The sequence below is a fragment of the Spermophilus citellus genome, assembly GCF_964194105.1.
Source record: "Spermophilus citellus genome assembly, chromosome: 6".
NCBI classification, from domain to species: Eukaryota; Metazoa; Chordata; class Mammalia; order Rodentia; family Sciuridae; genus Spermophilus; species Spermophilus citellus.
The window spans coordinates 36,811,526-36,832,195 of record NC_138187.1 but is presented as its reverse complement, the minus strand read 5'-3'; the positions used below and the strand labels follow the sequence as shown (position 1 = coordinate 36,832,195).

The 20,670-nt window shown below is 54.8% G+C and overlaps 1 protein-coding gene across 3 annotated transcripts in view; it reads left to right on the top strand.

Moving 5' to 3' along the window:
• Positions 1 to 17,230, top strand: part of FBXL18 (F-box and leucine rich repeat protein 18) — a 36,578-nt gene extending 19,348 nt beyond the window's left edge. For all 3 annotated transcript variants that reach the window (XM_081298710.1, XM_081298709.1, XM_081298708.1), the window contains 2 exons: positions 2,361 to 2,579; positions 12,791 to 17,230. In XM_081298710.1, coding sequence (XP_081154836.1) covers positions 2,361 to 2,579; positions 12,791 to 12,947 — 376 coding nt within the window. In that variant the 3' untranslated portion in view covers positions 12,948 to 17,230. The remainder of the gene's footprint in view (positions 1 to 2,360; positions 2,580 to 12,790) is intronic.
• The last annotated feature ends 3,440 nt before the right edge of the window (positions 17,231 to 20,670 follow it).

Here is a 20,670-nt window from a genome sequence, read left to right as displayed (position 1 = left end):
AGTGCCCCCAATAGGCCCAGAATTCAGCCGGAGTGCTGTCCTGCCTCCTACCATGCATGGAGTCTGGTGGTGGTGGTGGTGGCTCCTTTGGAAATGATTGATACAGGGTGTGGTAGCTTATGCTTATAATTCCAGCAACTCAGGAGGCTGAGGCAGGAGGATTGCAAGTTTGAGCCAGCCTGTCTCAAAATAAAGGCAGTGGATGTAGCTCAGTGGTAAAGCACCCGTGTTTGATCCCCAGTTCCACCAGGAAATTAAAAGAAAGAAATGACTGACCACTGCCCAGTGGCCACCCTTTCAAAGCCCTCTTTAGACTTGGGTTTCATGTTCTCATGGTCAGACACCGGTGACCTCAGATGGATGAAGTCCCTTTTGGCAAAGGGAAGCCACTTCCTCAGGAAGTGTCCTGTTGTTTCCTTCTGCCTCAGCTTTCAGAAGGCCAGGGGTCTGGGTGTGCTGTGTTCTGGCCCAGCTCCTGGGGGCTGGCCCCCACCCTGAGCTGCAGCTGCCCACAGTCATCCCCAGGTACTGCCTGGCCAGCCTCTCCCACTCCTGCCTGCCTTGCACTGATGTCCCCTCTCCCTTTGCCACCTGCCTTGAAGCTGCTCAGTGGACCAATAGCTCCCTCTGGAACAAACACAAGCTTTTTTTTTTTTTCTTTCTGTTTTTGGTACTAGATGTTGAACCCAGGGGCACTTTATCACTGAGCTACACTTTTTATTTTATTTTGAGACAAGATCTCAATAAGTTGCTGAGTCTGGCCTCAGCATCCTGCGTCTCTGGGATCACAGAAACCGGCCACCTGGACATAAGCTTTTTAAAGTGTGAGATGATGCACATGCGTGTGTGCACGGCCTGCAGAGCAAAGGTGTCTCGGGCCCGCTCTCCAGAGACACTTGTTAGGTCTTCTCCTGGGACTGCGTTTCCTGTGGAAGGCACACAGGGGCCTCCTACGGCTTCCTGGTCCTTTTACCATGAAAGGCTCTCTGTGCTGGCAGACACTGCAGCTCTGTCTCTCTTCCGTGTCTGTGTTAGTGTCCTGGGGCCACAGGAACACATGACCACAGATTGAGTGGCTTAAAATGACAAACACATGTTTACTCTTCTGAGGCAGAGTCTGGAATCCAGGTTCTGGCTCGGCTGGTTCCTTCTGAGGCTGTGAGAGAGAGTCTATCTTGTGCCTCTTGTTTTTTTGATGTTGTTTTGTTTGTTTGTTGAGTACTGGGGATTGAACTCAGGGGCACTCAACCACTGAACCCCATCCCTAGCCCTGTTTTTTATTTTATTTAGAGACAGGGTCTCACTGACTTGCTTAGCACCTCACTTTTGCTGAGGCTGGCTTTGAACTCATGATCCTCCTGCCTCAGGCTCCCGAGCTGTGGGATGCGCCACTGCGCCCTGCATGCCTCTTGTTTTTTGATGATGGCTGGCAAAGCTTGGTAGCTTGGTGCTCTGTGACTTGTAGACAGGTGCACTGCTCCAGGCCCTGCCATCTTCCTATTTGTATCTCTGACTTTTTTTTTTTTTTTTTTTTTTTTTTGGTACTGGGGGATCTAACCGAGGGGCACTTTACCACTGAGCTACATCCCCAGTCTTTTTTATTTTTTATTTTGAGACAGGATCTCACTAATATTCTGAGGGTCTGTCTCCTAAGTGGCTGAGACTGGCTTCAAACTTGCAGTCCTCCTGTCTCGGCTTCCTGAGTAGCTGGGATTATAGTTATAGGCGTGCACCTGTACACCTGACCTTCTTATAAGGAACCAGTCATTGGATCTAGAGCAGACCTCACCTTAACTATCTGCAGAGACCCTGTTTTCACACTTGCAGATCCTGGGCTGGGACTACCCAGCGCACACCAGTTTTCCTCCCCATCTTCCTGGCTCTCAGCCTTCCTCACCCTGGTGCTCCTGGCAGCCTGTGAAGTGGCTTGGATCATCAAGCTCCCCTCTGTCATGGCTGGAGCAACCCACCCCCACCCCAGCCCCCCCTAGGTTCCCACCCTTTCTTGTGGTTTGTTCATCTGTCTTCCCATCAAACTGAGCCCTGAGGGCCGGGGTCACAAGTGAGTTCACTGCAGTGCATGAGGAAGGGAGGGTGCTGAGGGAGGCCAGGGATACCCTGAGCCTGTCTGCACTGAGGGCTGGTGACCTTGGGCTGTCGGCAGTGCTGACTGTATTGGGTCACCTGGTTCTCCCAAATCAGGGTCTCCAGGGGAGCCCTGGGGCTCTGATCCCCGCCCCCAGCATCCAGGGACTGAGGTTTCGTGTGGGCGCTGGGGGGACCAGCAGCTCCCACTCAGTGCATCCAGGAGCTCCGGTGGCAGTGCCACCCTGTAGTCCTCACGCCGCTCTCTCCCGCAGGCTGGAGCAGCCCTACTTCAGCGCCAACGCACAGTTCTTCCAGGCGCTGAGCCAGTGCACCTCGCTGCAGCGTCTGTGCCTGGTGTCCCGCAGCGGCTCCCTCCAGCCCGAGGCCGTGCTGGCCTTCATGGCTCGTTGCCCGCACGTCGTCGTGTGCCACATGTTCACTGGCGAGTCCCTCGCCACCTGCAAGAACCTGCAGCAATCGCTCCTCCGCAGGTGAGTGGCCAGCAGGCCTCTGACAGCACTGCCCTCCACAGACCCAGCGTCCCCAGTGCCCAGCACTGTTTGATGGGAACAGAGAGCGCCAGGCTGTGGTGGGTGGTCAGAGGGCCCGGCTTCCTTCTGCAGGGAGGACTCCTCTCTGGACATCCTCTTGGCCACAGGGTCAGTTTTCTAGGAGGCTCCACTCCCCTCTGTCCCCAGTACAAAAATTGCTGTTTTCGCACACATTTCGCCATAACTGTTTCTTTGGTGTATAAAATACACATCCCTGGGTTCTGTCTTCTACCTTTTATATATTTATTTGGTTACTGGGGGTTGAACTCAGGGGTGCTCAGCCACTGAGCCACCCCCCAGCCCTTTTTATATCTTATTTTGAGACAGGGTCTCACTGAGTTGCTTAGGGCCTCAGCCTCCTGGGCTGCTGGGATCACAGGTTGTGTGCCATCACGCTAGGCCCAGGCCAGCTTTTTATTTTAAAATAATTTTAGGTAAGTAGTAAAAATAGGGTTTCCGAAGAGCCTTAATTCAGCTTTCCTAATGTGACATCCCGTGTGCCCTCACAGTTATCAGAACAAGGACGTCAGCAGGGCAGGAGCCATTTGAGCCACCTGAGAATTTGGTCTGTTTCCTCCTATGTCCTTCCTCTCTCCCGCGATCCGATTTAGGTTCCAGTTTGGAGCCTCTGGTTGAATTGAGTTGTCTGTCTCCTTAGGCTTCTTCCTCCTTGGCTATTCCCCCGTTGTTCCTTGTCCTTCATGACCTTGACACTGGGAGAACTGGTGGGTCATTTTGGAGCACATTCCTCAGTTTGGGTCTCTCTGACGTTTTCTTATGATTAGATTGAGAGTTGGCATTTTTGGCAAGAAAACCATGGAGGAGACTGGGCTTCTCAGTCTTGACACCTGGACGGCGAGGTGTTCTCATACCTTACCTCAGGCACCATTGGCCTCCATTACCTGGGAAGGTGGTGCCAGTGAGGCTTCTCTGCTGCGAAGTCACTGTGTTCTTTCTTTCTTTCTTTCTTTTTTTTTTTTTTAAGTATTTACTTTTTAGTTGTGTTTGGACACAATACCTTGATTTTATTTATTTATTTTTATGTGGTGCTGAGGATCGAACCCAGGGCCTCGCCTATGCTAGGCGAGCGCTCTACCGCTGAGCCACAACCCCAGTCCTCACTGTGTTCTTTCTAATGAACAAACATGTCATGGAGAGAGGCCTCGAGTGCAGATCCCATGTTTCTTACCCTGCTTGACCCCCAGTTTTAGCATCTGTGATGGATCTTGGCCTTAGTCCACTTGGGCTGCTATGACGGGAAGTCACATGACAAGAAGGCTCGGTGGCTTAAATAACAGGTACTCAGTCTCACAGTCCTGGGGGCCACCAAGATTACGGTGTCTGGTGTGGCCCAAGAAGGGGGCTGCCTTCTTGAATCCTACCCTCACTTATGGTGAGGGCTTCTCCTCATGGCCTCATCTGGCTCTGCCACTTCCCAGTGGCTCCACCTCCTCACGCCATCCTCTGGGGCTTCAGATTTCACTTTGGAGGACATGAACATAACAGTCATCACCATGACTAATGATGAATTTCTGTGTCCTTCATTCTATGTTTAATTGGAACTCTACAGTGATAAAGGCCTTTCCCCCATTTTATTTACTCAGCTATTATGTCATATACCAGTGTCCACTCAGTGATTCTTTTTTTTTTAAATTCTTTTTGTAGGCCTGGGGATGTGGCTCAAGCGGTAGCGCGCTCGCCTGGCATGCGTGCGGCCCGGGTTCGATCCTCAGCACCACATACCAACAAAGATGTTGTGTCCGCCGAGAACTAAAAAATAAATATTAAAAAAAAAATTCTCTCTCTCTCTCCTCTCTCACTCTATCTTTAAAAAAACAAATAAATAAATACTTTTTGTAGCTGTAGATGGACAGCATACCTTTATTTTATTTATTTTCTTATGTAGTGCTCAGGATCGAGCCTCGTGTCTCACACGTTGGGCAGGCGCTCTGCCACCGAGCTACAGCCTCAACCCAACTCAGTGATTCTTATTTAGTCACGGGGTTGGAGCCCACCGCTGTCACCATGTGTGGCATTGTCTAATTGTCCTGGGGGTACTCTCTTGTTTGGTGGATTGAGCCCAGGGCCTTATGCATGCCAGGCAGGCATCTCCCACATCTCCCAGTTGAGCTGCATCCCCAGCCCCTGGGGGTGTTCTTTCCGTGGGTCTGCGCCCTCTTCATCTGACCCTTCCTCCTTTGGGGCACTTCCTGGCTCACCGGCAGCTCAGATGTTCCCACTCCTGTGTGCCTCCCTGCCTCAACCTGCTTGGCCATTTCTCTAAGGCTTGGGTTCCTCTTCCTGGACGGTATGTGTAGAAGCCAGGCACTGGCAGCAGATTTGTCACCACTGTGGTGCCCTGCCCGGAATGGCTGAGTGGGCACAGCTACTTGTGTACGCACCTGTTTCTTTCCTTCTTTCTTTCTTTCTTTTTGGTACTGGCGATGGAATCCAGGGCCTTGATCATTCCAAGCAAACACACCACTGAGCTGCACTGCGACCTTCCATAAGCAGTTTATTTTATCTCTCTCTTTTTCTTTTTTTTTTTTACTTTTTTTGTTGTGGTTTAGGTGACAGCATGCCTTCATTATATTTGTTTTATTTTTATGTGGTGCTAAGGATGGAGCCCAGTGCCTTTCATGTGCTAGGCAGGCGCTCTGCTGCTGAGCTACAGCCCCAGCCCTTATTTTATCTTATTTATTTATTTATTTATTGGTGGTACTAGGGATTGAACCCAGGCCTTGTGTGTGGAACCCAGGGCCGTGTGCGCTCGACCACTGAGCTCTGTTTCCCAGCCCACAAGCACTTTCATCTGAGCAGGGGTGTTGCCGTTTTGTTATATCAATGGGTAAATCAAGTTACTGTGTTGGCCAACTTCTCCTTGTGTTCATTGCACACCGTGCACTCTCATATCTGTGAAGATGAGCCGTGCACACTGACCTTTCTGATTCTAGCCCAGGGTCCAAGCTCAGCACCACCCTTCCGCTTCCCGGCTCACATAACTTCTCTCCAGCAGCAGAAAGGCCTGGCTCTTGTCACCCACAGCACGTTTACCGATGTGTTCAGTCCCGGTGTGTGTGTGAAATAGGTTCAGAATTGCTAACCACGTCCCTGTGGAGAACATATTCGCGTTCCATGTCCAGTCAGAAGCTGTTCTCTAGGTACTTGGTGTTGTTCTTTGGCGCCTGCTTTGGAGCCATCTCTCCTTGCAGTAGGTGCCTTTGTTTCTGTTCACCATTCTGTTTGGTCCCAGCTGCACCACAAGGTGTGCACCAGCCTTTGCAAGTGGAATCCGTGCCCCCCTGCCGGGCACCAGGGTCAGGCCCTCCCCACCTGTCTCCCCGCCCCTGTGGCTGGGCTTCCTCCCTCTGGCACCAAAGGTGCAGAAGCTACAGCTGAGCCAGGTACTTCTCCATGGGGTCCCAGTAGGTGGCGCCGTGGCTCTTGGCAACTGCACCCTGCTGTCCCGTGCCTGCCCCAGACCCACTCCTGCTGGGGAACTGTGCGTAAAGGAGGAAGCAGAGCTTATTACTTTTTCTGATGCTTTTCTTTTTCTCACCCTTTTCTGCCTCAAGAGCTCAGAATTGCTGATCAAGAGAAGCTTCTCACACTAGCTACTCTGCCATTTCCCTGTCCCTTTACCTAGTGGTGTGTTCTTGCCTTTATCCATGACTCCACAGCAGAGCCGGCGTCCCTACAGCTTGTCACTGGCAAAATTGCCTCTTGCCAGGGTGGCGCCATCCTACCTATCCCATCGCCATCTCTGGCTTCCCTCCTCACACGGCTTGGCTGAGGTGCTGCTGTGGTTTTGGTGGCGCTGTTTGCAGGTTTGGTGCCACCCGCCAGCAAGGGCCCTGCTGGTTTCTGGATTAGGGTCCCACCCTGCCCTCTCAGGAGGCAACTCCGCGGGTTATCTTGTTTTCCCTGGTTGTGAAGCCACTTTCAGATGTGCCCTGGGTGGTCACTGCGTGGGAAGGCCCTTGTGTCAACGCCGCCCAGTGCCTGAGGCCATGCCGAGTCTGCTTTGCACTGGCCTTTGCTCTCCCAGGTTCGAAGCTCCTCTCCTGTGCCTTCTCCCATCTTCCCCACCACATGGCCCACGGTTTGGGGTTGCTGTGGCGGGTTTTTTCTGCCTGTTTCCCGCTCTTGGGCTTTCTCAGGGGGCCCAGCAGTGTGTCTGGAAGTGGGTTTGGGCACGTCTCTGTCAACAGAACTCTGGTGGCCATGGAAGGTTTCATGTCCTCCTCGGGGAGGGGCAAGGCACACGAGGCTTTCCTGCCCGCCCCCTCCTGCTCCCACCCTAGAACCATCCCAGACCCCATGGGGTGTTTGCCTCCACCTCTCTTCTGGCCTCAGGGACACCTGCCTGGTAGCCGTGCCAGCCTTCATCTCTTCTGTTCCATGTCTGTCCTGGAGACTTGGTTCCTCTGGCCTGGCCAGGTAAGTGCCCAGCCGCCTGGCCTGCGGTGTGGCGGGAGGTGGCCCCTTGCTGGAGCTGCCCTGACTCTGCCCCCCACTTCCCAGACACTGTGCTGCATGGGGCCCACAAAGGGAAGCTTCCGTGGACTCTCACTTGTGACTGTTTACTGTCGGGCCTCCTGGCTCTGGGGTGGGGAGGTCCCTGTGTCATCACCCTTGGGTTTCTTGATTCCTGATAGAGAGTGGTGACACTTTGGGGTGCTGGTCTGCATGGGCCACTGAGGTCTAGTGGACTCGCACCCCAAAGTCCACATGCCAGGGCATAGTCTGGACCTTTAACGCTGGCCTGGGGATCCTGAGAAAGTCCCCCATTAGAGGACTGGTGTGACTCTGGTCAGGGAAACAGTGACAGCCAGGTGTTCTGGGACCTTCTGGTGGTAGAGAATCACTGGCAGTTCTGTGCTCATCCTGGGTGAACTGGGACATGAGTGAGGCCACCAGTTGTCCTATGATGGCCTTCTCCCTGCCAGGCTTTGGTCTGGTTTTCCTCTGCAAACTCTCCTTTGGGTCTATTCATGGTGACTCCCATGTGTTTCTGGGCAGGGCAGGGTGGGTACTGGGGCAGCTGCTTCCTGCAGCTGGTTGGCCTTCGAGTGGGGGCCTGTGGTCTTGGAGAGTCATCGTGAGTGTCTGGGATATTCTGCTTCTTGTCTCCAGATCCTGCAGGAGAGATTGAGCCTGGACTGTGTTATAGGCCTTGGAACTTCAGCCCCATAGCCGATGCAGTCACAATGAGGACATGCCGGCTCTGAAGCTGCTCCCAGGAGCACATGGGCTGGGCCCTCACAGGTGTCCAGATGCCTGTGCTATCACGGGGTCCTCACCCACTCATCCCTGACGGCCATGGGTTCGGGAGCCCTGGAGGCCCATATGATCCTGCAGCCTCCTTCCTCCAGGACGCTCAGGAATCCCGTTCTGCCAACAGGAGGAAGCAGGGCCCACAGGCTGGTGTGACTCTGACTTAACATTCATATCACTCTGTCTCTGAGGCCCAGGTAAAAATTCCTTCCTCAAGTGGCCCTGGAGTGTGTTCTCAGCCTGGCCTTTGCCACTGAGGCCTGAGGCGCTAACGTCACTGAAGGCCATGTTCCCTGCCTTCCCGGCAAGGCCTGGCTCAGGGCAGCCCTGGAGGCTGTACTCAAGGGCCACCTGCTCTGACTCTGGGGGAACACAGAGGACTCGGTCTAGGTCTGGTCTGCAGCTGTGTCGAGACGTGAGTTTATGGGGGGGGACTGAGTGGATTATGTGGCAAATACTGAGGGCTTTAGAATTGAAAGTGGGTTTTAAAAGTGGAATTAGCGCAGTTTTTCAACTTCAGCTCTCCTATGAGCTGCCTGGAAGGCTGATTGCACGTGCCCTGGGGAAGGACAAGGCCAGCGGGGTGCTGGGCCACAGGCTCAGCCAGGGAGCTTAGATGCAGAGCAGGACGCTACTGAGCTCTGGCTCCCTGGAGCATCCCCAGGAGGCCAGAGCTGGCAGGCCTCTAAGGGTGGCCAGGTACCCAGACCCCCCTGCAGCAAAGGCGGCATGTAGGGACCACAGAGTAATGCTAGGCCTGACCGCGGCCCCTGGTTGCTGCTGAGTCAAGGGAAGATGTTCACCAGGGACCTCCCATGGGGCCCCCGGGCCAGTGTGGCCATATCTGGTATATCTTCCTCAGCCACCAAGGAGTCAGTCTTCTGCAATCTGAGTGTGGGGCCACAGAGGGTGGCCTGGGAATTCTTCCCTTGTCACTGGAGCCCCATTTTCCAGGTAAGGGACGGTGGGCTGGGTTGGGTAGAAGCCAGGTCAATGGTGACCTGGCTGCAGCAGCACCAAGTGTCACCAGAAGGTGCACCTTGGAAGAGGTGCAGGGGGCTTCCTTCAGCTATCCTCCCTCCCCTGTACTCTGTGTCCCTCCTTTCCTGGGGTGTCATGAAGGAGTGACGCTGAGGATGGTCTGGGAAGCTCCAGGAGTGGGTGGGGTAGGCGCAGGCTCTGTGCTCTCGGTGTATGAAGTGTCTGGAGGGTTGGGGCCTGGGTGAGAAGGCCCAGGTGGGAGTTGGAGGTTCCCTGAATCTGCCTCACCAGCCCACGGCCCTCAGGAGGCCCTACCCCGGGGATATTTGCTGTGGACACCCCGAGTCCAGCAGTTCCAGGGGTGGTCTCTGCAGCCTCACGCTCTTCACCGCGGCTTCCTGGCCATGGGCCCTTGTGCACAGTACCTGCTTTCCTGCTCCAGGCGCCATGCATTTGTGACTGCAGCCTGCCATTTCTCCCTTAGTCTCCAGGACAGGTCGTCGTATCTCATGTGGCAGGACAGCGAGGACCCACACGGTGTTTCCCCATCTCTCTCCCTCCCTTTTTTTTCTGTATGGACAGAAAAACTCCAGCTGGTTATTTTGTCACCGGAGGGATCATTGGGCAGAAGCTGGGGTGTGGGCTGATTGAGAGTGTTCCTGACAGGATCCTGGGGGTGCACTGAGGGCCCAACGTTCTTGTCTGAGCTCTGTCTGAAGGGGTGCCGACAGGTGTGGTGTGTGTGCTGCTGGCCTTGCATCCCCCGCATTTTCGTTCCTGAATGGCCTTCTCTGGGCCCAGGCGGGAGCAGTAGACTGGCCTCTCACTATGGCCCAGCAGTGCCATCTAATCCCCTTGTGGGTTGTCTTTAGACCCCAGTAACCCCATTTCTGGGATTTATTCGGAGAAAATACCTCAAAATACAGAAGCAATTATACTGTATTGAGTGGTGTTTATTGGTAAGAGTAAAAACCAAGTCTCTGTCCTGTGTTTGTATATGAATACACAACCCGTGGAACTCCGCATCCCATACAACACAAGAACGGGACTCTGCTGGGCACGGTGGCGCATGCCTGCCATCCCAGTGACTCAGGAGGCTAAAGCAGGAAGATCATGAGTTCAAAGCCAGCCTCAGCAACTTAGTGAGACCCTGTCTCAAAATAAAACATAAAAAGGGCTGGGGAGGGGTTGGGACTGGGGCTCAGTGGCAGAGCACTTGCCCAGAACACAGGGTTCGATCTTCAGCACCATATAAAAATAAATAAATAAATGAAAGTATTGTGTACATCTACAACTAAAATAATTAATTAAAAAAGAAATAAAAGGGCTGGGATGTGGCTCATTGGTTAAGTGCCCATGGGTTTAATCCCTGGTCCCAAAAAGAAAAGGAAATGGGATCCTAATTTGGATAAGTTGTGTGTGTATAGGATTAGGATACTATGTGTGTATAATATGTCAAAATATACTCTACTGCCATGTATATCTGAAAAGAACAAATTTTAATAAGTCCTCAGATGGTTGAGGTAGTGGCTTGGTGGTAGAGCACTCCCCTAGCATATGCGAGGACCTGAGTTCGATCCTCAGCACCACATATATAAAAATAAATTAATTAATTAAGGGTATTGTGTCTAACTAACTACAACTAAAAAAAGTCCCCAGACTGTGTCCAACTAGGGCTTTGGCTAAATAGATGTGGTAGCCCTGCCAACTAGAGCACTAGCTACCAGGAAAGGCAGCCTCCAGGCCCTGGTGAATGCCTGGGTGTTAATTTCGGAGACCGTGGGGACCCCACTGCAGGCGTGGTGTGTGGCTTGAGTGGGATCCTAAAGGACGGCAAAGCCACGAAGCAGCTGCAAGTGGTTTGTACTTTGATGTGTCACATAAGCCACCTTGTTCTATCCTGGTAGATATAGATAGAACAAGACAGAGTGGATGAGGAGACACAGGCGCCAGCTTCTGTCTCCCTGGGAGACACAGCCTGAGCTGTGTGCCCCTAGCCCACACCTTCACATGTTGCTGGTGATGTTTTCTTTCTAAACTAAATAGTGAGCTTAAGACAAACCCGACATCTCTCTGCAATCATGGAGTGTGCAGGGAAGGCATTTTGGAGGGTGGCTGAGTACTCCATTTAAATGGCCTGAACCCAGGGACATTGTGCCACTGAGCTGCACCTCCAGCTCTTTTAATTTTGAGACAAGGTCTTGCTAAGTTGCCCAGGCATCCCCTGGTGCCAAAATGGGGGGTTTACGAGTATCTTTCTCACATTCCTCCTGCCTCAGCCTCCTGAACAGCCAGGATTACAGGCCTGTGCCACTGTGTGTGGCTCCCTGGCATATTTTTAGTGGCCTTAGGCAGAAGTTTTTCTTCACCATGATGCATCCTTGACAGGTATAATAAAAGGCAGAGAGAGGTGTGATTGAAGCTTGTCACACTGTGTCTGCCTGCACCTCACTGCATGTGGGGAAGGCTGGGACCTGCCCAGCTCAGCTGTGGCCGGGATTCCTGGAGGGCTCCATTCCTTACCTGTGAGGAACCAATCCTGTGCCCTCCCCCGACAGCAGCTTGTTCAGCACCCCAGTGACTCAGGGGGTTGGAAGGCAGGTGCCTTTAAATGCAGGTCAAAGGTTGGGGAGGTTTGAGGTCATGGCTCAGTGGTGGAGTGCTTGTGTAGCATGTGTGAGGCATTGGGTTCGAGTCTTAGTTCTGCATATAAATAAATAAAAGGTCCATTGACAATTAAAAAAAAACATTAAAAAATTATTGGGTTGGGGAGATTTTGTTTCAAATGGGATAAGTTGCATGGTGGGTTTGCAGCAGGGACAGTTGCAGTGTCATCTGCAAGGTTGGGACATGGATGCTCCTGTCAAAGCAGAACGCTGCATAGAACTGGGAGATGTCCCCTGGTGCCAAAACGGGGGGTTTACGAGTATCTTTCTGGCAGGAATTTATAGAAGTCAACCCTGTGCCGCCTCAGGTGGGGCCGTGTGCAGAGGCCACGGAGCTCCTGCCTCTAGGAAGGAAGGCGCAGGGGCCTCAACTAAGTTTTGGCAAACGCCAAGGCTCTCTATTACATCGGTCCCTTGTGCCCCGCAGGGTCATCATCTCACTCTGTGGACCCCGCAGTGTTCCTTCTTCTAGCTTGAGAGCCATGGCCACACTGGGGTTGCTTTGTGTTGCCTTCATGGGGGAGAGAGGGAGGGAGGGGTGGGGCAGGGAGGACCTGGGCCTGGCCTTGCTCCGACTGGCTAGGGCCCCACTCTGCCTCTTGCCAGCTGAGGGTCCACCGTGGGCCTGTGGGGCCGTGCAGAGGGTCTCATCTGTCAGACTCAGCATGGTGCTTGGCACACAGTGGACACTCTGAACCTCACATATGAGTCTCCCCACGCAGTGGGCAGGGAGCAGAGCTGCTGTGGTCTGCCGTACCTCCTGTGGTTCTGGAACGGTGGACCTGGCTTCACTTGTCTCAGAGCCTGTTGTTGCCTCACTGACCTCAGATCATCCTCCCTCGAGGATGCCCCAAGGCTGTGTGGATTCGGCCATCTGTCCCTCCTCTGTCCGAGCAGTGAGTCCTCAACTGGCTCTGCAGAGCAAGAAGGGCCTCCCTGGGCCTCTGTTCTCACGAGGTCCTCTTCAACACCCAGAGAGTGTGCAGCTCCCGGGCCCCTCCCTCTGGCTGGCTTGCATGCTCCTTCCCCTTCCCAGATCTGGCTGCCCCCAAAGGGCCTCACAGCTAGTGTCTTTATCAGCTATGTCAGGGTGACACCAGGGGCCAGGGTCTCAGGGAGCTGCATGGAGCTTGTGTGCGGGGGGCAGGTGCTGGCAGCACCCCCTCTCCCCTGCACCGGGCCCCTAATCTCCCACCTGCCCCTTCTAATGGTTTGCCTCTGGTTCAGTTTTCAGGCTGAGAGACCAGCGTTGAACGTCGTCATCTTCCCTCTGCTCCACGAGGGCCTGACAGATGTCATCCGAGATGTGCCCATGGTACACCTGGACGAGATCACCTTGTTTAAAAGCAGAGTGGCTGAGGAGCCCCCAAACCTGTGGTGGTGAGAGGCCCAGCCAGCACCAGTCAGCTTCCCTTGGTCTCAGTTGCCACAAAGACGCCCTGCTGCCCCCTGCAGGCCTCCAAGGAGCCTGTGGACACTGGGACCCTGTGGTTTTTCAGAGGAAGAAAGTGTCTCTCAGGCCACCCCGCGGCACCCCCCTGGCTCCCCGTGTTTCCTCTTGCTTTCCTCTTGCATAGTATGGTTTACGTTGAGGGTTTGCGTTCTGGATGATGGAAGGGGACAGGCAGCCATCAGCGAGGGCAGTGGTTGAGCCGTGCTGGCCTGGGGCCTGGCTAGTTGCAACCCTTCCCAGGGCCTTCCTTGCTGGATCGTCCACTCTCCAGGACCTCCCTGCATGCCAGGGTGCTGGGTGGGCCGGTGGCCCTGCCCATGCTGTACTTCAGCCATAGGAGTGTCCTTGCTCCTGTGTTAGTGTCCCCAGCCATCGGGCCCCATGGACGGGTGACTACCCATCTATCGGGGGTGAGGTGGCGTCTCCTTGAGGTGGCGGGATGTCCACAAGTTTGGTGGCTACAGAATTGGGGTGCTTTCTACCATAAAGACATTAAGGCTGGGGTGGCTCAGTGGTAAAGCTCTTGCCAAGCATGTGCTGAGGCCCCAGGTTCCATCGCCAGTACCACAAAAAAAAAGATGCCCAGCTCTGTCTGAGAGATGTTTTCCCCAGAGGGGACCCCAGGGCAGGGCTGCTGGGTGGGGCTCTCCTGGGCTGGGCCTCTGGAGCTGAGCTGTGTCCCCAGGGGCCATGATTTGTGGCACTGGCTCTAGAAACTCCAGCTCCCCTGAAGCGCTGTGTACCTCAGAGGAAGTACATGCCCTTGGCTTTGTTAGAATAAACCCCAGATCGGACGCTTAAGGTTGGAGTAGTAGTCAGATCCCCCTGCTGCAGGTGACCTTATTTAGTTCTTAGAAACAAATCCTACAAAGCCGTTCCAGAAATGAAGAAGGTCCCTCCAGTGTCTGGGGCCTCACACTTGACTGGCTGGCTGCTGCGTTTGCTCCTAGGACTCCTGGCACCATGTCCTGTGGCTGGGGGTTTTGGAGGGGCCCTGGTTGAGTCCCGCCTTCCTGGACTCCCACCCCAGCCGCATCCAGGATTGGTCCCCTGCAGCCCTGGTGTCACCTGATGCTTCCATTCTGGCTGCGGTGGTCTGTGCAGCAGCTGCTTCCTGATCCCCTGAGCTAGGGCTGCAGAGCCACCAGGCCCCCTCATTGCGGAGCTTCCACCCACACCCGCCTGCTCTTTTCCTCTGGGTTTCCGTGGCAGCAGGTTCCTGCACAGTGCAGTGGTGTCCTGCGCGCTCCCTGCTGATGCAGAAGCAGGTAAACTAGTCCCTGGGTGGGGGCCGGCCTTGCCTGGGCCCTCTGGGCCAGCTGCTCAGAAGCTCTGCCCAGCCCAGGGACCCTGGAGCCCTCCCATGTGGCTGGGGCCCAGCCTGGTGCTTGCATTGATCCTGGTCTCCACAAGGTGTGAGTCCGGCCTCTCCCCTGCTCTTCCTCCTGTCTGTCCCTGCCCTGCCCCGGCAGCTCACTTCTGTGTGCACAGGTGGGTCTGTGTCAAAGGCCCTCTCCCTCTGCACCATTTTTCTTGCGTGAGGGAGTCCTCACCCCTCTCTAGAGCACAGGTCCCCCCCATCCTGTCCCAGGCTACAGTCAGCCAAGGGACCTTTGCCTGCTGGCTAGACCTGGAGCCTTCACCCTGGGGATCCTGACCTAGCCTCTGAGAGCTACAAACCCAGCCTGTCCCCTCTTGGCATTGCAGGCCATAGGACAGGCTGCCTAGGGACCTGGGGGCAGGGCCAGGGTCTCACACAGCTGTAGACAAGGGTCGGAAGGGTGGTGGACAAATCCCACGCCACCCCGTTACTGGACATTTCTTTAGAACTTTAAACTGGCACCTGAAGGCCACTAGTGAGGGTGTTCAGGTTACATGCTGTGGGCCCCTGGGGCTGATAGCTTGTCCTCAAAGTGAGAGTGTGGCTGGTCATAGCCTGACAGGCCCCGGAGAGAGGCAGGTGACCTGGAAGGTCCTAGAACCTCAGAGGCCCTGTGGCTTTGGGCTCTGAGTGCCCTGGCCTGAGCCCTTCTTTGCTCTGCAGCTCAGCAGAGACTGTCTTTCCACTAGGAGTTTTTCTAAAAGGCTGAAGCTGTGTTGGGGATGTCGCCCGGGTGGCCTCTCCTTGGCAGCAAGCCACGTACCCAGCAGCATTAATTCATTCTCATACAAAGGGCTGGGTGGGGCGGGGGCTGTCAGGAGCCGCTGGGGGTACAAGCGGCCTCAGAAAGCAGCGCCCAGGCAGTAGACGGTGTAGTGTTGTATCCCTGCAACAGTCCTTTGACTTAGAGTGAGAATTTTCACTCCTGCCCCGAGACAGGGTCACAGATGTCAGCAACAGGCTTACTCTCTCTAAGTGCTGTTTTGGCACCGATCTTAATTACGATCTATATTTGGTAGCATTTTACACTGGGAAGAGGACCCACCCTAATGTCCCCAGTCGGCAGGACTGGGCTATTCAGTGGTGGACCGTATGCTGCCTGCCAAGGAACATTGCCTGGGAGCCTGTGCGTGTGTCTGCACCTGCACACGTGTCCACGTGTTCATTGGTGCCTGTCTGTATGCATCTGCACACGAGTCTGCATCCACTGTGTGCATGTGTGTGCACGTGAGTTTGACTGGGGAGGTGGGCAGGAGGGAGGAGGTCAGTGCATTTATTTCTTTGTTCTTAAAAAGAGAAATCCCATGATCTGTGGCTGCCACCTCCACCTCGGCCCAAACCAGCCACCCTGGTCTCCTGCCCTCTGGCAGGCCGTGTGTCCTGAGGCCCTGCAGCCTGCTCGGCATGGCAGCGTGCTGGCCCTGGGCTTCTGAAGGGAAGGCATTTCTGCCCCCAGGTCCCCTTCCTGCCCCTGGGTGGCTTTCCTTATTTTTATAGTAAGTGATCTTGTCCAGAGACAGGAGCACTTCAGTCCTTCTTACCACAGGGATGTGGTCACCCCCTCTCCCCCCCATTAGTACCCTGCAGAGACCGTGCAAGGACCTGGGCTGGGAAGCTCGGGCTCGGGATTGCGGCCAGTCCAGCTGAGCTCCTCAGGTGAAAGTGAGCTGGGCTTGTGCTGAGGGCTGCAGCTCCCTCGCCTGCTCCCTGCACCAGCACCCAATGCTGAGGCCCACTCGCTGGATGGTGCAGGGCTGGCCTGGGTCAGTCTGTTGGGCAGTGGAGCTGTGGGAACTAAGGCTGAGCCTCTAGGGATCCGGGAGCATGTCCCCAGCTGGGACCTGTGTGGTGGTGCTCCCTTAGGGAGGATGGGGGCAGCCCTCACCCCGGCTTGTGCTCCCCTTCATTGTGATATGCCCCTCTCAGGATCTGAAACTCGCCATGCTCCTGTGGGGGAAAGGAGCCAGACCTGGGGCAAGCGGGGCGGTGAAGCCCAGAGCTGAAGTGCACCGTGCCCCCTGCGTGTGGCAGGCCTCACTGCCTGCCCTTCTCGGTGGCTCAGCCACAACACCAGGGGCTCTTTGTACTGGTGTCATTTGCATTTGGGGGCACAGGGTTCTAATGAGCAGTTACCAGGGTCCGTGGGGCACAATGATCAAGTATTCCACAGAAGCTTCCGCCTGGCGTGGGTCCCACGCAGGCTGAACGACATCGCCACAGTCACTCTGCTTGAGAGCTACTGCCACAGGCCGGGTGCTGACTGGCTGCGTCTGCCACAGAGCCACAGAAGCTGCTGCTGCTGTGAAGCCCAGGGTGGCATGTGAGCGGAGCCCTGGCCACTACACTGTGGCCACAGCCTGTGTGAGCAGTAACCAGCGTGTGTGAGCAGGGACATCCAAGGCAAGCAGGAGCGTGCTGTGCGTGTGCGCATGAGTGCGCTGCGCGTGGGTGGCATGCATCCCACAGTGACATCTCCCCAGCCTTTGCGCTGCCACCTGTGACCAGGACCAGGACCTGCCTGCATGCTTTGCCTGGAACCAGCTGAGCTCAGGGTGGATTTGTGGGGGGGAGAGGGGCTGAGGCCTGTCCCTGGCCCAGGGGTCTCCTAGCGTCTTGTGGCCAGGTGCTAAACCACCACTCCTGCCTTCTGATGACCAACTCCCCTCCCTGCCCAGCTGGTGGAACTGCCCGTGCGTGGCCTCTCACAGTGACACCCACTTCTAAATTTGGTGTTCTAACAAACTACATTCTGAATAGGTATTTTCACGTAAATTTGTGGCATGTGGAAAATTTCAAATAAAGTGGACTTGATTTACACAGCCAGGCAGCCATGTGGTCCTTCCAGAGGGAAGGTGATCTTTTACCTCAGACCCTCCCTCCCTGGGCCCGGGGGTCTGTCCACTTCTGTGGTGGAAGGTGGATGTGCTTGGGGGCCAGGGTCCCCAAACAGATGCATGGACAGAGACCCACAGCCCAGGGGTGGGGGCATCCGGAGGTGAATACTTGGCCCTGGCAGGCCAGGGATGCCGAGAAGGTGGGGAGACCGCCCTATGCTAGCAGGACAGGCACCGGGTACCTGGCGCTGCACAGGCTCCACACTGCACAAAGGCTCCACGGGGTGGGAGCGCTGAAAGGTAGGGCCAGGTCAGCTGCCCCCAGGTTAAGCATGTTTATTCACTTGTTTTATTATGTATGTTTAAAAAACAAAGTCTACTTCACCCTAACCATTCAGTGACTTCAGAGGTATTAAGCACGTTTACATTGCTGTGTGGCCACCACCACCCGCCTCCAGAACTTTCTCAATTTCCCGAAACTATAGCCCTGGCCCCGTTCAGCACCAGCTCCACTTGACCTGTTACCCCAGCCCCTGGCACCCCTGTTCCACTCCACCCCGCAACTAGGCTAGGATTGAACTGGGAGCTTCAGGCTTGCTGAGCAGACATTCTGCCCCCAGCCGCCCCAGCCCTTCTACTTTCTGTTTCTGAATCTCATGCTCCAGGGCCTCATGTAAGAGGCTCCTTCTCTGTGGGTCCCCTGGAGAGGACAGATTTGCAGCATCAGTCTGAAGCAAAGCACCTTCACCAGACCTGGGCTCTTAGGAGAGGCTCTGGCCAGCACAGGGAGGAAGCAGAAGGCCCCAGGGCTGGCCCATAACACAGTGACTGCAGGGATGTCACGCATAGCTTCTCCTGGCTTGTCCTCAAGGGAAGTGCTGCCCTCCGTTGAAATGGTGGCACAGGGTCAGAGTCCACTGTTCTTCCCAGTCCCATCCAAGATAGTTCTCTGAGCTCACCACACTCCGCACAGCTCACTTCCGCCTGGGAGGAAACCGAGACTGGGACTGGGGAATTGATCCCTGGGAAGGGTGGCTGGCACCGGAGCCCAGGCTGAGAGCCTCGAAATGTGCTGCCTGTTGCCTTGACAGTGGCCCCCAGTTCACAGCAAGAGAGCCATTCTGAGATGCTTCCAGCTTCTTGGAGCTGGTCCTTGGGCAGCGTCGGCACCATGGATTGCCACTTCCACACTGTCTAGAGGTCCCACCAGTAGAGATTCAACAGTTGGGGACCTGCTGGGCATAGTGGCGTACACCTGTAATCCCAGTGACACAAGAGACTGAGGCAGGAAGACACAGTGGGAGGCCAACCTTGGCAACTTAGTGAGACTCTATCTCAAAAAATGAAAAGGGCTGGGGTGCAGCTTACTGGTAGAGTGTCCCTGGGTTCGACACTCAATACTGTCCCCCCAATAATTTTTTTTAATTAAAAAAGGTGGGCTCAGGATATGGCTCAAGTGGTAGCGCGCTTGCCTGGCATGCGTGAGGCACTGGGTTTGATCCTCAGCATCACATAAAAATAAAATGAAGATATTGTGTCCATCTAAAACTAAAAAAAAAAATGATTAAAAATATTTTTAAAAAAAGGACCAAGGATATAGCTCAAAGGTACAATGCTCCTAAACAATCCCCAGTACTACAAAAACAAAAAGTCCCACATAGGCTGGACACAGTGACACACACCTGTAATCCCAGCAGTTTGGGAGGCTGAGGCAGGAGGATTGCCAAGTTCAAAGCCACCCTGGCAAGATCATATCTAAATAAAAAAATCTAAAAAGGGCCAGGGCCAGGCACAATGGCACCCACCTGTAATCCCAGTGGCTTGGGAGGCTGATTCAGGAGGATCACTAGTTCTAAGCCAGCCTCAGCAAAAGTGAGGCACTAAGCAACTCAGTGAGACGCTCCCTGTCTCTGAATAAAATACAAAAAAATGGGGCTGGCAATGGGGCTCAGTGGTTATGCGCCCCTGGGTTCAAACCCTGGTACCAAACTGAACATAACAAAAGCCCCACACAGTTGTGGTGACAGATGCTAGTGTTGACCATGACCTGGGCTGGGCTGGGCCCAGATCAGCCACACGTGGCCTCTCCAAGTGAGCTGGCTGGCTTTCCTCAGAGCATGACCACCAAGTCCAAAAGCAAGGAGGCCGTGTCTGCCTTGGACATCACCTGGTCTGTGGACAGGCAATCTCTAAGGTCTGCCACTGGAGGGAGGGCCAGGAGGCATGTCAGGTCTCACTGCGGGTGGATTCTGTTGAGAGCCACAACCAAGTCAAGATGGCGCCTGGCATTTTGCCAGAGGAGTGGTTGAGAAGTAACACTAGCGAGCCATTAAGATGATGATAATTAAGTTAAGCTGTGTATAATTATTAAGATAATGACTGATTGCTGTAACTGGATGATGCTAAATTGAAATAAGCTGTGTATTCAGTTGTGTATATAAACCTCTGCTGTCCGGCAATAAGGCGGCTCCTGCTACCTCTGGTGCCCGCTACTCTTGAGTTCTCTCGGAGTTCCCGTTGGGTTCTGGCAAAATATCAGGTGCCATCTTGACTTGGTTGTGGCTCTCAACAGGACTCCACGTTGTGGCCATCTTTAGGAAGTGCGTCCTGGTGGGGCCAGTGTCTGTGTGCACCCAGGGCTGAGGGCCAGCCTGAGGCGACGCCTAGGCCTGTAGGGGAAGCTCCAGGGCTGGCTCCTGAGCTGGTGCCCCTCTGAGAAGTGCTATGCCAGGGGAGCCACAAAACAGAAAATGTCCTTGGAAGGCCAAGGTCTGCCCCTGGGGCTCACTGGCAGCATGAAGCTGCCTGGCATTTGTCCAAAAGAAAAAGAAAGAAAAAAAAATGGCCTCAAGTAGAGTCATTCTTTGTTTTGGACAAAGAGCCAAGTGCCTGCGTGTGTTGAGGGTTTGCATTGGAAGCCTCAAGAACCTGGACACCAGGCCAAAGGTGGGAGGGACGGAAGGAATGAGAAGCTTCAGTGGCCCCCAGGGACCCCCAGCTTTGTGTATTTCTTACTGGCTTTGGCTCGGGATGCCAGGGACGCGGCCTGACCTCAGAGCCGGAGTCCTGGTGGGCTGCTGCAGGCCTTTGTTTAGCAGGTGACATGGGGAGGCCTTAGGGGTCAGCACCCTGCCCAAGGCTGCAGGGCCAGGGTCCAGTCAGGTCTCCTGCAGTCCTGGAGTAGTCCCTGGACCTGAGTGTCACCTCCTTTCCCAGAGGCCAAGGGACAGAGCCAGGCCTGAGTGAAGCCCAAGCTACACCCCCCCACACCCCAGAATGAACGGGACAGAGAGATCTTGCTCTAGGCTGTTGGCAAAGGACACAGTGGCACGAGTGTAGACAGGTCACCTTGGAGCCCAGTGGGCCCTTCCCAGCCCCTCCATCTCCTGTCCTCCCTAAGGGGGCAGAGTTCCCATGGCTGAGGCTGAAAGGGTGTAGT